The 21,240-nt window shown below is 38.2% G+C and overlaps 2 protein-coding genes across 2 annotated transcripts in view; both read right to left on the bottom strand.

Annotated features, from left to right (window-relative positions):
- Positions 1 to 706: 706 nt before the first annotated feature.
- LOC134751033 (longitudinals lacking protein-like) lies at positions 707 to 11,122 on the bottom strand. Its single transcript, XM_063686367.1, has 5 exons — positions 10,956 to 11,122; positions 10,630 to 10,747; positions 9,554 to 9,640; positions 6,983 to 7,129; positions 707 to 6,267 (listed from the first exon to the last, which is right to left on the bottom strand). The coding sequence occupies exons 2-5, from the start codon at positions 10,723 to 10,725 to the stop codon at positions 6,211 to 6,213; spliced, it is 387 nt and encodes a 128-aa protein (XP_063542437.1). The 5' UTR covers positions 10,726 to 10,747; positions 10,956 to 11,122; the 3' UTR covers positions 707 to 6,210.
- A 2,012-nt stretch (positions 11,123 to 13,134) lies between these two features.
- Positions 13,135 to 21,240, bottom strand: part of LOC134750999 (ras-responsive element-binding protein 1-like) — a 29,256-nt gene continuing 21,150 nt past the window's right edge. Inside the window, exons 3-6 of the mRNA XM_063686309.1 lie at positions 18,008 to 20,711; positions 16,711 to 17,347; positions 16,129 to 16,343; positions 13,135 to 15,294 (exon numbers count right to left, since the gene is read on the bottom strand). Of these exons, the coding sequence (XP_063542379.1) occupies positions 15,036 to 15,294; positions 16,129 to 16,343; positions 16,711 to 17,347; positions 18,008 to 20,711 (3,815 nt within the window). The 3' untranslated portion in view covers positions 13,135 to 15,035. The remainder of the gene's footprint in view (positions 15,295 to 16,128; positions 16,344 to 16,710; positions 17,348 to 18,007; positions 20,712 to 21,240) is intronic.

The raw sequence follows: 21,240 nt of genomic DNA, 5'->3' as shown, positions 1-21,240 counted from the left end.
TATTTGTCAATCTTTGATTAATCATGGTACACAATAAGAATAGCTCAATGAATGTTAGCGGTTTAAAAAAGTGCCAACTAAAATATATGCAAAATTAAACAGGTCGAAAAATGGCACATTTAGACGTTAAAATACTTTTGTGTATATTAGAACGTATTGATTTTATAAAAATAAGCATAGAAGAATTTTGAGATCTGTTTTTCTGGACCTATATATACACGCGCCAACTGGTGAGCGCAAAAACGGTAGCCCTCATTCTTACCGAATTTTTCTATCCGCATTCCTTCGCTTTTCGTATAGGGCAGCTACCCTAAAAAAAAAAATTTTTTCTAGTTTTTATTGTACGATTTCGTCGGCGTAACCAAATTATATTTTTTACTGACTGTTATTTTTGTAGTCTACATCTAGCGTCAAGTAGCGGAACTATCAGTACTGCTACTCGACAATAGATGTCGCGGCAAACGGAAAGTCTAATGCTCAACGAAGCGGAGGACGGACATGGAGAAACTACAAGGATTCCTAGTTGACTACGGAACCCAAAAAATGATCTCTAGCTTTATCCAAGCCGAAACTACGAGGATTCGAAAAACGCGTCGAGTAAAGAGGCAGTGCCGTTTGTCTTGTCTCGGCGGGGGCACGGCCGTGCCCCAGATATGTAGGCGCCGTAAATACATAAGTCATAGGGGCTCGAATAAAACATACCAAATATTGTAATCCTTTGTATTATCTAAAAATTACAAATCTTTCATAATTTCAATCATTACTAACTAGCTTCATGTGATCAGCACGTTTCCTGTCTAAAATATCTATCAGATTTACATTTTTACAACATTCACTAACATTAGGCTCCATACAAACCTGTCTTAGTCTAATTACAATGGGGATTCACTTTTAATATTGTTTGATCCTTTTATAATTTTTACCACAAAAAATTCAGCTAGTTAAAAACTTTAGAAATATTTTACATATAGAGCATGATAATATTGATAATTATTACAATTTTACGTGGTAAAATTTAAAATTAGATTATTTTTTAAGGCCAGGATTACACTTGTAAGTTTAAACTTACGTAAGTAGGGACAAAACTATTTGCTAGAATGAGATAACGATATTCATATCTCATTCTGTAGTATAGCTGTGTCCCTACTTACGTAAGGCGTAAGTAAAACTTACAAGTGTAATCCTGCCTAAGGATAATAGATTTCATGATGAAACCAAGATGTTCGGAAGAGACAACACGCTTTTTATAAGTCCAGGTTATATGAAGAAAAGGCACATTTGCTATCATAACTTGAAATTATGTATGAAAAAAAAGAGTAAGCCAAGATCATATGGAGCACGGTTGAAAACAATTAAAAATAATGCAAAGAATTTACCCAACTGCCAAAAGTGAGGTAAATTGATGGCATTATGTTATTCTAAAAAAATATAGTGGAATTGTAAGCGAAACTAGAAGTGCTAAAGTCTAGAGATAGCTTAAAACTAAAAAGGCGTTTCCTGTTTATTTTAAAAGTCCGATTTTATGGAACTTTCGTGATTTTAAATATTATATGTTATTACATAATATGTTATTATAAGAAGCTGATAGTCATAAGAATTATGCCTCTCGTGTCGAATATTGGTCTCTATCACACTTCTCATAGGGATTATCATTCAACGCGAGAGGATAGTAGACACATCGAAAAAATATTACTTACAAAACGTGAAAGACTACCTCGAAAGTTCATAAAAAAATTGTCTTATAAAATAAACAAAATCAATTTTAATGGAAGAAGCTTTTTTAACTTATTGTTAATCGTTTCTTCGTTAAAATTTCGATCGGAAATCAACCTAAAGAACATAAGGATATTGAAAATAGTAAGTTTAAAAAAATAAAAATAAAACCTTAAGCCAATATTCAGTTCATTGGATTTAGCTTGTAAAATACATACATAGTCCATAAATTCTAAAGGTATACATTGAAATAATACACTTATCTTATAAGAAATGAACATTGCACCTATTGATTTAGATATGTTTAGAAATTAAACACAATTTTTTGTGAATCCATGACTTTCCCAAGTCGTAACTATTATGGTCCATAAAACGTCACCTTAATACATTTTAAATATTTAAAAAAAAGGACGCTTTCCATAAGGAATTTGGTACATTGACCCGAATGTTCCTATCTCTATCGCACGCGCATAATTATATTGTTGTTTCGCTCGCACAGTGACATTGACAGCTGCCATCATGGGCGGGACAGGAACAGGAGGAGTTTTCTAAAATAATTATTGAAAACCTAATTCTCACAGATCCTGGTGTTTTTGGGTTCTTTCAACTCGGAATCACTAGCATGTTCAATCGTAATGATAAAAAATGTCCCAAAAATTTGTATGAAAATTGTTCATTTCACTACGTCACGCACATACAAGTGATTTTTTTTCTCGCACAAACGTGACGTAATGGAATGAAAATTTTGGGATTTTTTTTTAAATGGCAGGATAGAGAATGCTGTCGTATCTGAGTAGAATGAGCCCAAGAATGTCCAGATTTGAACGAATCAGGTTTTCAATATTTATTTTAGAAAACGCCCAGGGACAGGCGGGTCAATGTACTTACGAAATTCTTCTTAGCGTCCGTACTTTATAATGTCATCGAGCCTTAAAGACGAGCCTTGAAGGTTCGAAATTAGTTTAACTCGTAATTTATGCTACCAGTGCTTGCGAAAGAGATAGCTGTAATACTTAATGTACTTACAAGTGTGGATTATAACTAAATTAGTTAAAATATGAAACGTTACTAGATAATAGATATATTCACATAAATTATTGCGGGGTCAACAACAACAGCCTTATTATTAATTAGAGACACTATTATCAGTAATAATGAAAGTGTACATTGATGTGACATATTGTTTTGAATTATGTATTGTATAGAACAAAATGGTATGATTACAATTGAAAGAAACTTTGTTAACTTAAGTAGATGGCGCTGCTCAAGCTGCTACTAGAACTGTCAAACTTATTTTATAGTTCTGCACTACTAACTTTCTTCACACATGCATATTAACTTTTTTCACGATAATACTTTTTTAGGGTTCCGTACCCAAAGGGTAAAAACGAGACCCTATTACTAAGACTCCACTGTCCGTCTGTCTGTCACCAGGCTGTATCTCATGAACCGTCATAGCTAGACAGTTGAAATTTTCACAGATGATGTATTTCTGTTGCCGGTATAACAACAAATACTATGCCCCTACGTGTGATTTCTTTTCAATTTTTTATTATTATAAAACTTGGAAGCATTTAAAAATTTGTATGAAATCTGTTTTTCGCTCCTAATTTTTACATTAATCAAAAAATAGAAAAAAGTCAAACGTAGAGGCATAGCTATCGTTAATATACATCAAATTATGCAAAAATATTTTCCATAATGTCAATATCCAGAGAGGAAAATGGACTATGTTTGAATGGAGAAGCGGCCGTTCCCTTTCGTCTTAAGTTACAAAATCAATGTACAACGTTCATTATAGATATACCTCGATAATAGTAAGGCAACCATTGGTAGAAAGCTAGTAGTTGGTGATGACAGCACAGAATCAACCAAATACTTTCCACTTATAGCTGTTGACATTAAAAATGCTGTACCGATTTTAATAACAAAACTTTAATATTAAATATATTAAACCGATTCACTCACGTTTATTATATTTAAATGCTGTAATGATTTTGCATTAGCTAAGCCCGTTACTTCACCCATGTGGGATTCTTTCTAGATGTCAAATACCACTAAAATCTTTAGTAGTTATAAATAATTGACCGAGCGAACTAAAGGTTTCGCATTTCATCTCAGGAAAAACTGCTTTCGTATGTCTGTCTGGCTGTTCTCTACTGGTCATATTTCTCGAAAGATTCTCGTTAAATTTAGCTGGAAGAGATCCCTTAAAGGGTTTCGCCTTAGTACACATTCATTGTATTCTTTCTGTGTTATGTTATGTACTTGTTTCGTGCAATAAAGTGCTTCTGTTTATGTTTTTTTTTTATATTCAAAATGGCAGACAGTCATGGTGGGTCGCGAGGTCTGCGATAAAAAATAGTAGAAATTAAATAAAATCGAACTAAAAAAAATCCATACTAAATTGTTGCCATGTTTAAGCATTTTGCGTCAAAAATGTGACAGTTACGTAGGAAGTGGCACCCTCAATATTTTCTAAATTTTTTTTTAAACCTTATTGCACAAAATATATAAAGCATAACCAGTAATATATGACCATTGTCAAGAGGGCGCTGTTTATTCTTATGTATAGGGTGACAGTTCAGTATAGTATGAACATAATTAGTTCCAGAGAAATTCCCCAACATGGCGCGTGATCATATATTCCTGGTCAGGCTTTACAACAATGTACAAATGGCGGACTTAATGCCAAATGGCATTCTCTACCAAGTACCAGTCAACTATATATTAGATTTGTATATTTAAATGTTCTTTTATATTATTGATTACATAATTGTATACACTTTATATAAATTCCACAGTGAATTGGTTTTAACTGTCATACTGTGTAATTTGTTGAATAAATAAATATGGATTATCAAATCTAATGTAACAGCTATAAGTAAAAAGTTATGAAGTTATGGAAAAAACTATCTTTACGACGCTTTGGCTGCTAGGTAACTTGGGTATTGAAGGGATGTAGGTTCTTTCTGTGCTATACATTTAGAAATAAATCTATCGCGATTATCACACTGCCGCCTCTCCGGTGTGTGGGCGGGACAGCGCTATTCACGTAGCGATCTCGCTCGCACACCGGTTAGGCGTGCGGAGCATCCATGTGAAGACCGCCTAACCATACTGTTGCGAACATACAAACATCAACTCATTTTCGCTTAACTTATATAAGATTTGTATATTGTGTTGAGAATTAGATTTATATACAACTGAAGTTTTGTTCTTAATATTGAAAATTTCTGACAAGTTAATAGCAGTCACTTTAAACCATAGACAAACGAATACTAAGACGTGTAAGTGACGCAAATTTGACAGTTAAAGTACAAGGCACTGCACAACCCTGTACAACCAGCTGCAAAAGTGCATGGCCACTATGAATGAATTCCATTCATAATGTGTCCATGCTATTTTTCACCTCGCTGTACACCATACGGTAGGTAACTAAGATGTAATGACTATATTTTTCATTATTTTACGCATCTTAGTATACCTTGTCTATGATTTTTACTGAAATGCAGTTATTTGAAAGGTATAATAATTATCTATTTTGAAAAGTGAATCACAAACCTTGCTGTGAAGTATAAATTACAAAAAAAGAAGTTTTGATTCCATGGCGTGCTAATAAGGCTATTTAATTATTTATATTGCTAAATGCACATTAAGAGCATTATACGTGAAATTCATTTCAATATTCAAATACACACTCAAAAACTTGATTTCATAAAATGCTTTAGAAAAGAGAGAAAAGCCGAGATTCACTATTGTATATGGATTTATAGAAAAATAACACAATTTGGTGCCTTATGGTGTAACTGTAAGCACAGAGTTTTAATAAGTGTGGCCGGTCGCTAAGACAATAATGTGACTTCACGACAAGCCGCTTCGCACGCACACATACAAGTTTAAGCCAATCACCGCTCGCCATAGAGGTATAAATGTGTGCGTTGCGTGAACACAAGGAAATTGGCATGTTATGAAATAAAAGTTTGGTCTTAGTGTACTGTAAATGTGTCGGTGAGTGTATCTTATATATATTTTATGTCAAATATAATTTCATGTATTCCTGAGACCACATTGCTTAGTTTTGAATCGTTGACGTCTTATTTATTAGTACATTGCAAAAACATGCATAGACTGTTTAATCAGGTGACATTTTTGCCAATAAATGGGATCTGCTATTATTAGCAGCTTTTAACCTTCTCGACGCCGTGTCAAAACTGAAATTGAACTTTATGCCAATGCACGTAGGTCTATGTTGCTCTGTGGTCTGTGACGAATTAATCGGTCCTTGCTGTTGGACCTACGCTGCCGATATATACGTCATTGGCGTCCAAAAGGTTAAAAGATATATCATCAATGTACTAAAGCTTTATGAATAGGTTTAGTATCAAACTTACAGTCCTCAACACTATTGATTGCCATTGCCAGGGTCTAAACGTCGGGGATACAAAACTGCCGGGTCCCAGGGTCTGCAGGCGGGGTCGGGTCCGGAGGCTGCTGTTAGCCTTCCCGCTTGATGCTGGGCATCTGTGGCGGCGGCTCGGCTAGACCTTTCACCTGGAACATGAGTTTTGATTAGAGAAATGATAGCATAGAAATATTATGTAGCGTTGCGGTTTGCAACAGCTCACTTTTAAGGGGCCCACTGACTATCAGTCAGGCCTGTCAGTTGTTCGGAACTGTCAAATTTTTGTTCTAACTGACAGGCAGACTAATAGTCAGTGGGCCCCTTTATAGGGTTCAATATCTCAAAAACAATAATGGAATTCTGGACTGATTGAGTGGAAAGGTACATTTTAAGTTGGTGGCCGAAGACGGACGTGAAACGTAAATAAATTAATTTTAAGCCACTTTCAGGGAGTAAATTCGAAGTAATCAAAATCATAATATTGTCTTCGGTTACCGCGATAGTTACTCATGAAATAAAACTATGAAAACGGATTATATCGTGTATATTGAATTTATAATACATCCCGACGTAAACGAACGCTGTAAAGGGTTCGAAACGTCGGGATGTATTATAAATTCAATATACGCGATATAATCCGTTTTCATAGTTTTATTTCATAATCAAAATCAATTCGAAATTATATCAAGCGGGGTTCCGGGTGATGGTTCTTACTTCTTAGACACGTTTGAACAAAATCAAAGGTAGGTGGATGTGTAGCGTTACACGACTAGATCCCATACGTAATGAACACATCTGTGGCAGCCTCGGAACCCGTGACGTAGCGGATAAGCTGCAGACAAGTGTTATGTCTAGTCATGATACCTTGAGGCGGGCGGCAGTCTTCAGGAAAGCTGGCAGCTGTTCTTGAGACACGTTCACTTCTCCGGCATACATGAACTCCAAGATGGCTTGCAGATGTAGGTACGACACGTCCTTCAGGATTATTATCGGGTGCTTCGATGGATTCTCCTGTAGACATGTTTATAACAATCTAATATTTGACTTGGCACCTGCCGGGCTAGCACATGATTGACACGAGAGTATCTCGCCGCGACATAGACTACCCGTCCCGCTTTAATTCATACAGTTAGTAAAAGACGGGTAGTCTATCTCGCGGCGAGATAGTGTCGCGTCAATCATGTGCTCGGCCTACAGGGTGCCTAGCCAAGGTGCCAGTCGCCGTAGCGAACGATACGCTAATGTCTCTCTGTCGCAATGTGGAAGAGTGATAGTGAGATTACCGTTTCGTTCGATGCGGCGCAAAACATTGGCATCTTGTATAGGCCCCCCTTTGAATTCAATGCGGTTGGCCAGTGGAAAGGCAGCAGGCGAGTCCAAGACCTGGCCGTGACCCTTGGGTCAAATAGTTTCTGTTGCGTCAACGTTTACGACCAGGCCCCCGTTTCTCAAAAGCTTGTAACTTGTAATACAAGCGGATGTCCCTTTCTAACAAAAGCTGTCAAAAAGTGACATCCGCTTGTGACAAGCTTTTGAGCAACGGGCTCCGGTACTCGTGTAAATCAAAAACATATATTTATTTATAACTATACTAGCTTCTTTGCGACAATTGCGACTTTGTCTGCGTGATTGCTAAATCAATTGCGGATTGATAAAAACTATCCTGTCCTTCCTCAGGTCTCAAACTAACTCATCTTAATCGGTTCAGTGCCACTCAACAGTCAGTCAGACAGAGAGGCAGACAGAGTGAAGGAGCCCACTGACTATCAGTCCGCCGGACGATATCGGCCTGTCAGTTGTTGGGAACTATCAAATTTTTGTTCTAACTGACAGGCAGATATCGTCCGGCAGACTGATATGATAGTCAGTGGGCCCCTTTATGTTCGCATTTATAATATTATAGTAGGGATATTATATAAATAGTACACAAGGCTTATTGAGCTTACTAGGTCCATCTGAATAAAAGGTTCTATAGTTTTTTATTTATTTCCAGCTGCTATCACCAGTTGTTAAAACAAATGGGAATTGTAATAACAAATTTCTGAGTAAATATTAGACGCAACTGAAACAAATGGCCCCAATAGGTTGTTAATGTTGAGGTGATCTGCGGCATAAACTTAGTCGAGAAAAAACTATGGCACTGAATACTGAAACAATCCAAGTTTAGTTGAAACATTCTAAGAGAGAAACGTAAACATAACATACATAATAAACATTTGTGCTTAGCATCCTGTGCAATACCGTGCATGTTTACACTTGCTATGCTATCACAACAAAAGTATTTACAACAAGACTTCTTCGTTTCATCGATAACGTCTTTTTTTAACGGGCAAATGTGTTTACGCATGCCAACTGATCCGGGGGAACCAGAAAGGTTGACAGATTAACCAGTGGTACGACTACCGACTAAAACCACCAAGAAACCCGGACCCGGGTATGTCCTTAAACTACGTCCGGACCCGGGGGTATGCCCTTAAACTACGTCCAAAAGAGAGGTATGGGCACTGTGAATGACCTTTCGCTTTGTGTGGTAGGGCATAGGACAGCGGATGTAATTCCAGATCTAGAGCAGAGCCCAACTGGGGAAGTACCTCCACCTTACAGAAAACCGCAGTCAAATAACACTAGACCCTACTCATAGTGTTCCTGCCGGTGAGTAAGGTTGCCAGAGCTCAACGAGGGAGAGGAGTGTTAGGGTCGGCAACGCGCATCAAAAAAACCTCGACAAATGCGCCGCGGGGTCGCTGTTAATATCTAGGCAAAAAAAAATTGCAAACATTCACAACTTTATCTGCATTGAAGTAAACCCAATCCAATTTCTATTTCTTTAGAGGATCATCATCCCCAAAAGTGCTGTTGTTTGTACGACTTTTCATCTCTACAGGCCGTAGACAACATGCCAATCGCTAAAGCTACGTAGCGAACTAAACGCAACTGTTACTGTCACACTAACATGGAAGATTAATAAGACACCATAGACCTAGCATTACATAGATGAGCTATACGCGTGCGCCAGTGAGGGACAGAACATACGCAATGCGACAATATTATTGGTCCAGTAGATTTGTAGCCAACCATAAACCATACTAAATTTACGGTGGGGAATAAAAAATATGTGGGACTGTGACAAGGACAAACAATAACAGCGCTTTCTCTGCTACTCCTACTGAAATCATTCATCAGTTATTTCCCTCACGCCTCATGCCCGATCCAGTTATACTAGATTCCTGATAGACACAAAGTGATTCGATAGCGAAGCGCAAGCGATCGTCACCTTGGCTAGGCCGCCGTGTAGCATTTCTCAACTGAATCTTGTGAGATTTTGTGAGCACATGATTTTCTTTTTGTTAATCGAGTTTTTGGTCAAATCATGGAGGTTCATAATGTCTATGATTCAGAACCACTAGTATATTTAGAAGATTGTACAACACTCACCTCTAGTAAGCTTTTAAAGTATGGACTACACGCTGAGAGCACCATTTTGTGCGCTTTGCATGTTTGACCTTCACAAGCTAGTGTCACCTGAAAAGTAACAAATGATTAAAGTAATTTCAGGCATATATATTATGTGCATTTAGTTCCAGTTAGGCCTTTGCCCAGCAGTGGGACACTCAGTTAGGCTAGAGAAGAAGAAGTTCCAGATATGCCATATACAATCGTACTACATTATAAAAGTATTACACCTGACTTCAAATAACGTCCCTACAGCAATTCCTAGGTTCCTACAAGTCTCTATTTGGTGGGTTTTATTTAATAAACAACCGGCCAAGTGCGAGTCTGACTAGCATTTTAAGGGTTCCATACATCACACAATAACAACACCATGTTTCACGTAAACTATTGTGGCTGCGTCCCTAAAACAGCCTAACCGCATTTTTGTTCTTAAGTCCGACTCAAGCTTGACTGTATATTTCTAATAGGTTTTCCTGACCGAGTAGTTTCCAGTAGTTTCGGAGATATTAAATAAAAAACTGTATTTGAGATTGTCACAATAAGCCCTTTCATTTCAAGTAGGTACTCTGATACCTAAGGATCAGAATATTATTTACATCTAATCACAATAAAAGTAAATCCGCATCTCTGTATGGTATAAATCTGCATTATTTACAAGAAAACATATTTCGATGGTATCTATGCAAAGTTTTAATCATGTAATGCAGGCTAAAAGAATTACAGTGAGAATCATAAACAACGCATAGTTTGAGTGCATGTCATAACATTGTTGTATAAATGATCTTATCATGACCTTTGAGTCTAGTTTTAAGCACTAATATTCTAGTGTACATATTAATCTTACAATAACATTAAACATTGATTTTGTCATTCTTTGTGATATTTTAGTAAATAAACAATACAATATAATGATTTTTAATATGGAGAGCATATCGAAATAAGCATAATCGAAATTTTGAAAGCTTCCAAGGATAAAAGTGTGAGGTTAAAATGCCATATTTGTTTGTTTGTTTGTAATCAAAACAGTCATGGAGCTGACCATAACTTTGTTTACTTACGTCGGTGAAGCTTTTCTCGTCCCTTAAATGCCTGAACGAAGTCACCATATTCGTTTGAAAATCATTCCATTTCAGGAAAAACTGTTGATCGCCCATTTTGGATATAATTTCTAAATACCTGCAATGTAAACAATGTTTAGAAACACTATTAATCATAAATATCAAGAAACTATACATGAAATAAAGAAGATATAGGGTTATTATTGTTAATACGATAGTGTTTGGTATTCATAGTTTGTAATTGTTTCGGCAAAGGCCACCGAAAGAAATAGTGTATCTACCTACGTCATTATGTGAAATGCTTACTGCATAGAAAACAAGCTTACCTATTATTTATTAGAACTATAGCTCTCAAACGAACTATCTCTATCCGTTCTACAAGGGCACAACGTAATGTTTCGCAACTGTCTTTAAAAAGTTAAGCAATTGAAACTCAAAATGAAGACGCCGTATCGCATAAATTAGCGACTTCTTTCTATTTCTTAAAAATTCCTTTTCCTTCACTCACATATGGGATGACCAGCTCAAAACTATTTTTTACCATTATTTGGTAACTAAAGTTGGTCAAACCAATTTGTCAGTGAATAAGAACAAAAAAAAACTATACTCATCCTTTTCTTTTGGGTGCTAGTACTCGTGTAAGACAAAGATAGTATGATTCTCTCTGTCTATGTTTGAAATGAGACAGTCCTTTGACAAACTTATTACTACTTACTACTTATTACTGACAAATTTAAAAAAAAAATATTTATTATCTATAACAATTAGGCTAAAAAAACACTAAAATTAAAAACTTATAAACAAAATTTTTTACCTAAATCCTGGTTGCTCGGTAAGGTGCGCGTTGCCCGCTGGATGGCATCGCTGATCCGTTGGGCAAAATATTGGCCAGCCCTCTGGTCACCAGAAGCCTCTATAAGGCGCTTTGCCAGCTCAAATTTATTTATTCTTGAACTTTGACTTCTAGTATATTATATTTCATGCAGAATGACGTTAAAGTTATTTTTTGTATTTTATAAATGTTTTTATTTTTTATCAAAATAAAAAAACCAAGTCTTTCAACCAATTTATTTTCAACCCAAGAACCCAACTGAAATGCGAACTAAGTGTTTGAGCTACGTTTATGAAAGTTTGTATTCTAGACAAGCTAAGGGGCTTGAATAAATGTGCCAAATTTCATGTGTGTAGGCTAAATAGATTTCAAGTTGTGAAAGGGTCAAAAGTAGCTCGAAATGGTTCGTGTTCAGTTCCTTTTTCTTTAAAGTTGGCTGAACACGCTACAGCGTGTCTAGATAGCAAATAAAAGATTTTAATTCTTCTTTATTAAACGTGACGTGACGTGACGTGAGTAACAAATCAAAATTAAAGTTAAGTTTTAGAAATGAAAATGACATGTTAATGCTTGTATATTATAGATAAGATAAGAAATATTGCAATTTATATTGTAATTTATCATTATGAAAGAAATAAACTCAACTAAACTAAACTATTTATTAGTAAAAAAAACATAGTACACAAATGAATATTGAAAGGAACAGAGAATTGCTCTAAAAGGTCTTAACTCAGCTTGATGTCCCGAAGTGGACAAACGTTGTGATCGTGACGCTGATTTTCAGTAAAGCCTAGATAAAATAAAACTATGAAAACGGATTATATCGCGTATATTGAATTTATAATACATCCCGACGTTTCGAACTCTTTACAGCGTTCGTGGTCACCCGTTGACCACGAACGCTGTAAAGAGTTCGAAACGTCGGGATGTATTATAAATTCAATATACGCGATATAATCCGTTTTCATAGTTTTATTTCATGAGTAACTATCGCGGTAACCGAAGACAATATTAAAGCCTAGATAAATTTACTTGTATTGAAAGTTTCGTAAACGTTTTTTAAGAATTTTAAGTAGCAATGTTTACCCCATTTTACTGCATATTTTTGTACACCGGCATCACAGACCGCTGATTGGCTATAACTTCATGATAATCGGCTCAAGTGTGCTTCCGATGCATTCAGGAATTAATTGTATTGCAATTTATTTTTGTGTATTTTTCACTAATGTTACGCCTAATTAAATGTAATACGTATAAATGTAAGTATATTTTAAAATATTTATGTTTAAGTATTCTGTAAAAGTTAATTTGATTTTAAATTTTATTTTACATATGGTAACATTTTCTTTGCCATCTAGTGACGAGTAGTCATAATAAAGTTGCTTGCCACTTGCCACTAGATGGCAGTAATATTAAAAGTTTAATTTTGTAAAACATTTTATATAAAATTAACTTTTTTTACACTTATGTTGGGAAAAAGGAGTTTTGTTTGTTGTTCTTGGAAAAATATAAAAATATAATATTGAGATAGGTAAGAGCATTAATGTTGAATTGAATGCAAGTGCAATGTATTACATTTTTATATATGTAGTCTGCTAGAGCATATTTCGTATCATTGCTGGATTTCGACAAACTTTAAGAAAGTCGTAGGGTTTAAGAGAGCAGTAAATAAAACATTTGTATTTATTATACACAAAATTTAATTCACAAAAACGTTTTAAAAACGACACCCATATTGCATTAAAGAAAGACAGGCATAAAGTGAATAGTAAACATACATTTAAAGTCAAGAACTCATACTCAGTATTGGTATATATTTTAATTTATAATTATTCATTATTAATTAATTATTATTATAAACGACACACTACACACAAAATACTACGATTGAAAGGCCAAGCGGTGTTGCCACTCTTAAATATTAACTTACCTACATTTTATTACTGGCTAATTAAGTTATTAACTACCAATACTTATAATTAAGTGACACATAAAAAATTAAAAGTCATGCACATGGCCCTAAGTAAAAGTAGCAAATAATATTAATTGAAATAAATAATTACACAACATTACGTCGAGAACATTCTCTTTTTCTAACTATAATTGACATCAAGCAGGATTTTGTATCAACTTAGAATTAATTAATTTACTTTGGTGTACGATAATATTATTAATTATTATTTTAAAACATTTTCAATTAAGAATATCTAATTAAAACGCTAATAAAACGTACAGTGACTTACTATATTGCTTATATCCAGATTTTAGAGAAAATAATATAGGTACTTGACTACCTACTCATAATATACATTTTATCATCTAATAAGTTTTAATTCTAATATATATAATTTATTTGGTATTTTATTAGCAATTCAAAATATACAAAGCACAATCGGACTTAGGTATATTCTAGCGTATGATTTGTCGATCCACTGAAGGAGACTCAAAACTAACCTAAAACTATTCTATAGGATTTATAACCCTTTAATTATAATATATTGCCCCACCGATAGACATGTAGAAATAAAATAAAACGTTTCTCAAAAACTAACAAATAAATTTAATAAAATTTCTTACCAATCTGGTAAACTAATGTCCACCTTTGGTTGAAAGCATAACCTTAATTTGCATTCGAATCCTATTATATTAAGCTTATAATTAATATGTTTATCCATAATTATAACTATGAAGTATCTAAAATTCGCTGTAAAGAAATGCTGGTTTTGAGCAAATAAAATGTCATTCATTTAAGTACTTACAACAATTAATAATATGTAAAAGTGCAGACCCATTTAAAAGATTTTAGAAACGGGAAGAAAGTAGGAAAGATGAAATTATGAAAATACAATGAAACTCTTACAAGTTCTTAATTCGAAATCTAGGTCTATCATTGGTTGGTATTATGAGGTCTATTTAATATAACTGACTTACATTAGGTACTTACATGAAATTTAAAAATTACTCGCAATTTGGTATCATAGCTTAGGTTCGATATAAGAATAACGTTTAGGTATATGACTAGAAATTTTGGATTTGCTTCAAGTTTTTGGCTGGACTTCACTACGTTCGGAAAAAAGTGTGAAAATAAGACCAAAGTGGGAAATTATGCGACTAGACGGAAATGCAATAAATTCTGGCTCATAGCTCGAAATCCAGTAACAGAAACGTGCTGCTCGATATAACATTTACATATCAAGATACTACACAATATTCAGTCCCTATTCCTAGTAACACTACATCTAATTATAATTACAAATAAAAATACAATTATGTACTTTTATAACTGGCACTAAATAAAAATCGTTGCTCGACCACTTTAAGAATTATAATTAAGGCAGAAATAGGACGGTTTACACTTTCAATATAATTTAAGGCAGCTAAAGGCACCTAGTTATCGAATTGCGATATATTTGAAACACACAAATTTATAACATGAATAAAATACGCGCTAGTGCGCCTACTCGTTGCTAGATGGCGTTGTAACGTTCGTTGACGTTTGGTTTTGGAGCGGCAGTTTTAGTCCTCGCGGGGCCAGTATGAGAGTAGCGGGCATCACGAAGACTAAAGCGTACTCTCATTTGTTTACTCCGAGAAACTTGGCCGCTTCGTCTGGGGACGAGAGCAGTTTGTTGATGATAGTTTTGTCGGGGATCCCTAGTAGTTTCCCGATGAGATCGCCGCCATTTTCTGTGTCATTTTCAGTTTCTGACGAGTATTTGCGGGAGGTCATCTGTATTTTAAGTTTGTTGTCGTAGTGCGAGGGTGGGGAGTTATTGTTGTTCACGTTGCTCGGGATCTCGTTGCCGGAACCGTCCTCGTCGTGGTAGCTGTATCTGAAATAAAAATACAACGTTAGTAATGCCAGCTGGGGGGGCGACACTCCTCCTTTCGGGCATTCTCGGCTCCGTACTGATAAATCCGCTACTTGACGCTAGATGTCGACTACGAAAACAAGTCTTTTTGGTAACAAAACTGATGTATGGAGTGAGCACTCTGTCTACTTAATTCTCTTTGGTTCGGCTCAGCATTGCTCCGAGCAATTATTAGGGTTGACGCAACTTCACGTCCCTTTGCGTGCACCACCACAGATAAGATAATGACTTGAATTTTGACAACCCTAAATAGCCGGAAGGGATAGTGCAATACATTAGAAAGGGACAGCATGATTCGTCCCTGAACCGCTGTCAAACATCGGTTTTGTAAGAAGTGTCCTTTCTGTACGGTAGTAGTATTATGTGGTAATGCTACGTTTTAAAGGATGAAAATCAAATCGGTAGGATCAAAGTATGACCGATTTGCTCTGCGATGTGTAAAGATATCGATTTGCGTCATTATCTTGGAATTGGATCTTGATTTTATCTTGGATTTCTTAGTCAATTTATGAGTGATTTATATGAAGACTCCAAGAAAATACACATCCATGTTGTACTTGTGTAAAGTGAATAAAGGAAAGTCGATTATAGATATCAGCACTCCACAAATCTCACTTCTACTTTACAATTAAAATGTGTTAAGTCCTATGTCCCCTGGGGAGTCAAAGATCGTCGACAGTGCGCCGCTATTGCGTTTTGTCTTGGGCTGCGTGCTTCGCGTCGGGTCATGATAGCCCGATTTCAGTAGCAGTTTGAAAAGATTGGCACAGTTAAACTAAGAAACGGTATACTCACCCATTGCCTAAAGTTTGAGGAGTATCGGGCGGCGTAGGCTCCTCATCATCAGTTTCATCTCTATGCTTCTTCCTGTGTCGCAGCATACTGTGTTTGAGGGTGAACCGCCTCCTGCAGAGGTCGCAGGCGAAGGGCCGCTCGCCGGAGTGGGTGCGCATGTGGCGGCGTAAGTCCTCTGCGGACCAGAAGCGGCGCACGCAGAACGCGCAAACCACCTGAGGAAAATGGGAGGTTTGAACGGGTTGACGACGATTCAGTTTTTTTTGTAAGCCGAAATTTGGTGAGGGTTTTTTTGGTTATTACAATAAATAAATATGGCTCGTACACAGAATGATTCTAGGGCTAACTTGATGGCATCAATTTAGGCTAATTTATATAGTACCTATAGGAAAAGATTTATTTTGGGACGAATATACAGTACAGAGCAGGATTTTATTTTTAGAGTTTATTTAACTTAAAATTTTGTTATAAATAAAGATGCCTTGTAAAACTAAAAATTAGACAAAATTTGAATTCCTCGATAAGAGTAATCATTAAGAACACTTCTACCGTATACAAAAAAAATCAAAAGCAAACACTAACCTTTCTGTTAGCATGATCCGGGATCTTCCCCTTCTCGTCATCATCAGCGCTCTCACTCCGATCACTAGCCGCGTCCAGCGCCCCCTTGCTGACCAGCTGGTCGTACTCCGCCGAGTGCGCGCTCGCCAGGTGCCTCAAGGCCCCTCCCCGATCACCGAACGACCCCTCACATAGATGGCATTTGAACGCTAGGTCCCCATTCGTAGTTTCATCTTCAGGGTTTGGTGATGGTGGCTGGGATTCCCCAGTTCCATGTCGCGAAGACATGTGTTTCTTTAGAGTTTCTAGGGAGGAGAACGTGCTTGTAGGACATGAGGCGCATTTGAACGGTCTTTCTGGGACGGTTCTAACATCGCTTGGCGGTGATACTGCCTGAGGTATAGGCTCGGTCAATATAGCTCTCGCTGAACCTCCGTGTTTCCTCAAAAGATGACGGTCACAATTAGACTTGGTAGTGAAAAGTAATGGGCAGTGAGGGCATTTGAATGGCTTCTGCCCTGTGTGGGTGAGGACATGGCGACGGAGGGAAGATGACCAGGGGAATTTTCGGTGGCAATAGGGGCATGACACGCGGTTAGGGGCGAGGCTGTAGGCGGATTTCTTCTTGGGTGGTTGGGCGCCCGTGTCCACGTCCGATCTAAAAAAAAGTATTTCGTTAGTATATGGGATTTGTTTGTGTTTAAACAAAATGACCTTTTATTAATAATAGACGCGTGTTCATAGTTGACAAAACTAAAATGCAGGCAATATTTAGTAGATGATTTTGACAATCTTGACACATTGGCGTCAGCCGTACGACTTATTCAATATAGGTTCCGGAACCTATATTTGATGGCTCACGATCGAGCGCCTGGTGCCATATCTACCTCCCTTTACTTATCCATGTTTAAACCAGCACTAATATAACATTATTATTTTATTAAATATGACGTGTATAAATTATTTTTAACCGTAAAAGTTCTGTCTGTTACAATGTGTTATGTGACCTTTTTTAGTGTCGTATTGACAACTGTTTTTTTACATGTTAGTTTTGCATTGACATTAAAATTCTTAATACACATTATATACACATATTAAATATCTTATTCAAATAAATATCAGTCAGTGGGTGTAAAAAATCTTTCAGTTAAAAATGGATTTATTTTAGTGCTTCAAGATTGTGGTGGACATAGTGTCTGTGCTAATCCTACAAGACTGTAAGTAACTATTTTAATAATTATCAAACTTTAGAGTATGGTAGGTAGGTGTAATAGTTTCGTAAATAATAAATATATCAAGTTTAGTAAGCAATACTTACTTGTTTTCATCACTCCCGGAGTTGTTTCCCTCGCTCGTCGACGCGACCAGCCCCTCCTCGTCCTCCTCCTCATCGCTCCTGGTCGGCACCACCGGCACCATCAGCGGCTCCACAGGCACCGGGATATCCTTCGGGGGGCCTTCAGTCTTCTCGGAGATCGGCTTGTTGATCAAATTCCCCGCAATCTTGAGATCAAAGTCTTTATGTAACTCCTGTTGCCGCGAGGCCATTAGGATTTCTTCAGCGACCAAATGCGCGGCGCGATGCTCCGTCTTAACTTCAGGTTCTGGCTCTTCGTCTATAACTAGGGTGTCATCTTCGTCTTCCTCGTTATCGGCAACTTCGTCGGAATCGCGACGGATTGGCGAGCGATCTTGCTGGATCGGTCGTTCTAAGTGACGGGCTAAGAGCGCGAACTTGACTCGGTCAGCTAGAGAATCTGGTGATGGGTACGGTGGAGGCGCTCGCGGGGCTGGTCGCCGCACGCTCCAGTGCTGAGGGTGCTGCTGTTTGACATGACGCTCCATATTCGAGCGGAGAGTGAAGCGAGCTGAACATTGCGAGCATGAAAACGGTCGTTCCGTGCGGTAGCGCCGCTGTTTTTGCTTAGGCATTAGCACGCCGTTTTTGATCACCATTTTTACCGAGTCATTCTGCTGGATCAAATTGTTCAACGGCCGAGGCGGAGATTCGGGGCGGGGAGGCGGTACTGGAGAGCTATCTCGAGTTGGTTCCTCTTCTTCCGGCTCCTGCTTAGGCTGGAGTTCCTGCTCACCAGTCACGAGTCTACCACCAGACATGCTCAGCCCACGGATGATTTCCTTCTGGATACGCTGCTTTATTTCGGCCAGCTCTTGGGAATCAGATGGGTGGGGAAAAAAAGATGGTTGAAGAAAGTAGGGGTTGATAGGAAAGGATGGCGGGAGGCCGGGCAGACCTGGTAAGCCTGGGACGGAGGCGTACAGTTGCGATAGCTGAGTGGCGTAGTAAGAGGGATCGATTTTCGGGAGAGAAGTCTCGAAGAGTCTCTGCTGTGCTAGAAGGAATTGAGTCTTCTCGAAAGTGGACGCGGCGACAGCGGCGGGATCAGGTTCAAACGCCGGTCGAGAGTTGGTTTTAGGTTCCACATCTTCTTCTACGTCACGCTTCTTTTTACTAAGATCAAGAACGTCACAGTTGTCGTTGGTGCTGAGATCCACTGGCGTCTCTTCATCATAGTTGTCAACGTCATCGTTGTTTTTAATGGGGAACTCTGGCGGCCTAAATTCGGGTATTTGCCTCAGCTGTCCGATGCCTTTTACTTTGATTCTAGGCGCTAGCGGCTCTGGGTCTCTAGGTATGATAGGTAGGTCTGCTAAAGGTTTTGGAGTTAACGATGCGACCGGGTGTCTATCGGTGATGAAGCTAGGCGTGAAGTGAGACAGAGGAGTGTCGCGTCCGGTGGGTTCAGGGCGCCTGTCGGACTCGGGCGGTGATTGAAAAGCTAAGGATCTCTTCACTTCATCACGAGCTAGCTTAGAGTTGACCTCATCATTGTTAGGATCCTCTGAAGGATGGTAGATGATCGAGCGCTTTACGTCTTCTCTAGTGACTTTCGCGTGACGATTCCTGAGATGCCGTTCGCAGTTGGCTTTGGTAGTGAAGGCGTAGTTGCAGACGGCGCATTCGTAAGGTCGGTCACCGTTGTGGGTTCTCATGTGTCTCACCAAAGCTGCTTTGTCTAGAGACGCGTGGGGGCACATGTTGCACTGATAAGGGCCAGGTCCGGTTCCACTAAGATGAACTCTATTATGGCCTTTCAAAGCTCGAAGATTAGGAAACTTGGCGGGGCATAATCGACAAGGGAATTCACCTCTGAGCTTCATTCGTCTAAACTCAGCAGCAAAGTTATCTTGTGTCTCCTCTTGTTCTCTGTCCTTCCCAACAGTATCCGGAGGGGTCAAGACCGAACTTTCCAAAGGCACTCTAGTGCCGGTAAGTCTTTCTAGGAGACTTCCAGTTGAAGTAACATTGAGGATAGACTGGATGTCGGCCAAGTCTCTAGCGGGATCAATGTGACGGATGCCGTTGCCTGTGTAATGAGAATCTTCGAATTTGGACGTAAAGCGTTCCATAGGAGGCGTTAAAGTGCCGGGAATACCGTATCGATTTCTCAAGTCGAGTTTGGCAAAGAAGTCTTCTCGACGATCGATGCGTTCGGGGCTCTGCACACTGACGGGATCAGCACAGGTTTTCCTGTGTATATCCAAGGCCTGCCTGCATGGAAAGTCTCTACAGCACATCTCGCATCTGTACCTCTGTTCTGTGATGGAAACGTGAGGGTTTCGCTCGCAGACTCCTCGAGCAATTTCAGGGAACTTTTTGCTGGAGAAATCTACGAAAGTGAGATCATTGAAGCCGCGCGTTTCGTCGCCGTGGACGGTGAAGCGGTGGAGATCGCAGGCGTTGCCGGATTCGAAATGTTGGCCGCATTTAGGGCATTCGAATCGTGCGAATCTTTTGTCGAGTGGCATTGGGGATGGTGATGTTGACGCAGCCCTTTTGCGCGCCCTTCTAGACTCGTCCTCCTCGCTCCTGTCTGAGCGATTATCGCTGTCGATGCTTGTTGTCCTTGTCACTCTAGGTTCCTGTTTTTCCACCCTCATGTCTTCCATCTCGTTCGTCTCGATCTTCGCCTCTCTGATGACCTCTTCTGTTTTGATTTCTGCAACGACAAAACAGTGTGATTACGATTAATTCTCTGTTTGAATAACGCATTGCTTTCATTTTCCTATTCCAAGAAAACTCTACAATGGGTGACTCAGCCAGTTCGTTGGTAATACTAATGTAGTGGTTTTATTAAAATAATACAATGAGATGTAACACTCATTGTGGGTGCGAGGTTACACGTACGTCAATCAGTTAATAGATTTGCATTGTATTATTCAATTCGTCATGTTACCAAGCCGAATTTTAACTAAAATTACGCTAAACAATCTTTGAAACTGCTTTCTTTGTCGCAAGTTCTGCTACCTGGCAACAGATGGCGCGCGCAACCAAACTCGAAAGGACTCCACAACAATATCGATCGCTATTAGTTACAAAACAAAGCTTTTTGTCTGATTCATGCCCTTTGTCTCGCAAGATTCTGTCGCACGTAAACAAGTGTTTCAACTACGTAGGTACATATTTCATTATTTGCATAGTCTGCCGCGGTTAGGGCATAAAAATCAATAGTGCCGTCGACACCCTAG

This window comes from Cydia strobilella, chromosome 21 (genome assembly GCF_947568885.1).
Source record: "Cydia strobilella chromosome 21, ilCydStro3.1, whole genome shotgun sequence".
Lineage (NCBI taxonomy): Eukaryota > Metazoa > Arthropoda > Insecta > Lepidoptera > Tortricidae > Cydia > Cydia strobilella.
Note: the sequence above shows the minus strand (reverse complement) of the source record. Positions and strands in the feature narration are given on the sequence as shown.

Bases quoted from the DNA above. Each gene is read 5' to 3' on its own strand.
- LOC134751033 (XM_063686367.1), bottom strand. From the start codon at position 10,725: ATGGGCGATCAACAGTTTTTCCTGAAATGGAATGATTTTCAAACGAAT. The intron at 7,130-9,553 runs GTGAGTGTTGTA...ACATGTCTACAG, and splicing joins ACTTTAAAAGCTTACTAGAG to GAGAATCCATCGAAGCACCC. The intron at 6,268-6,982 runs GTATCATGACTA...CTCATGTTCCAG, and splicing joins AGACTGCCGCCCGCCTCAAG to GTGAAAGGTCTAGCCGAGCC.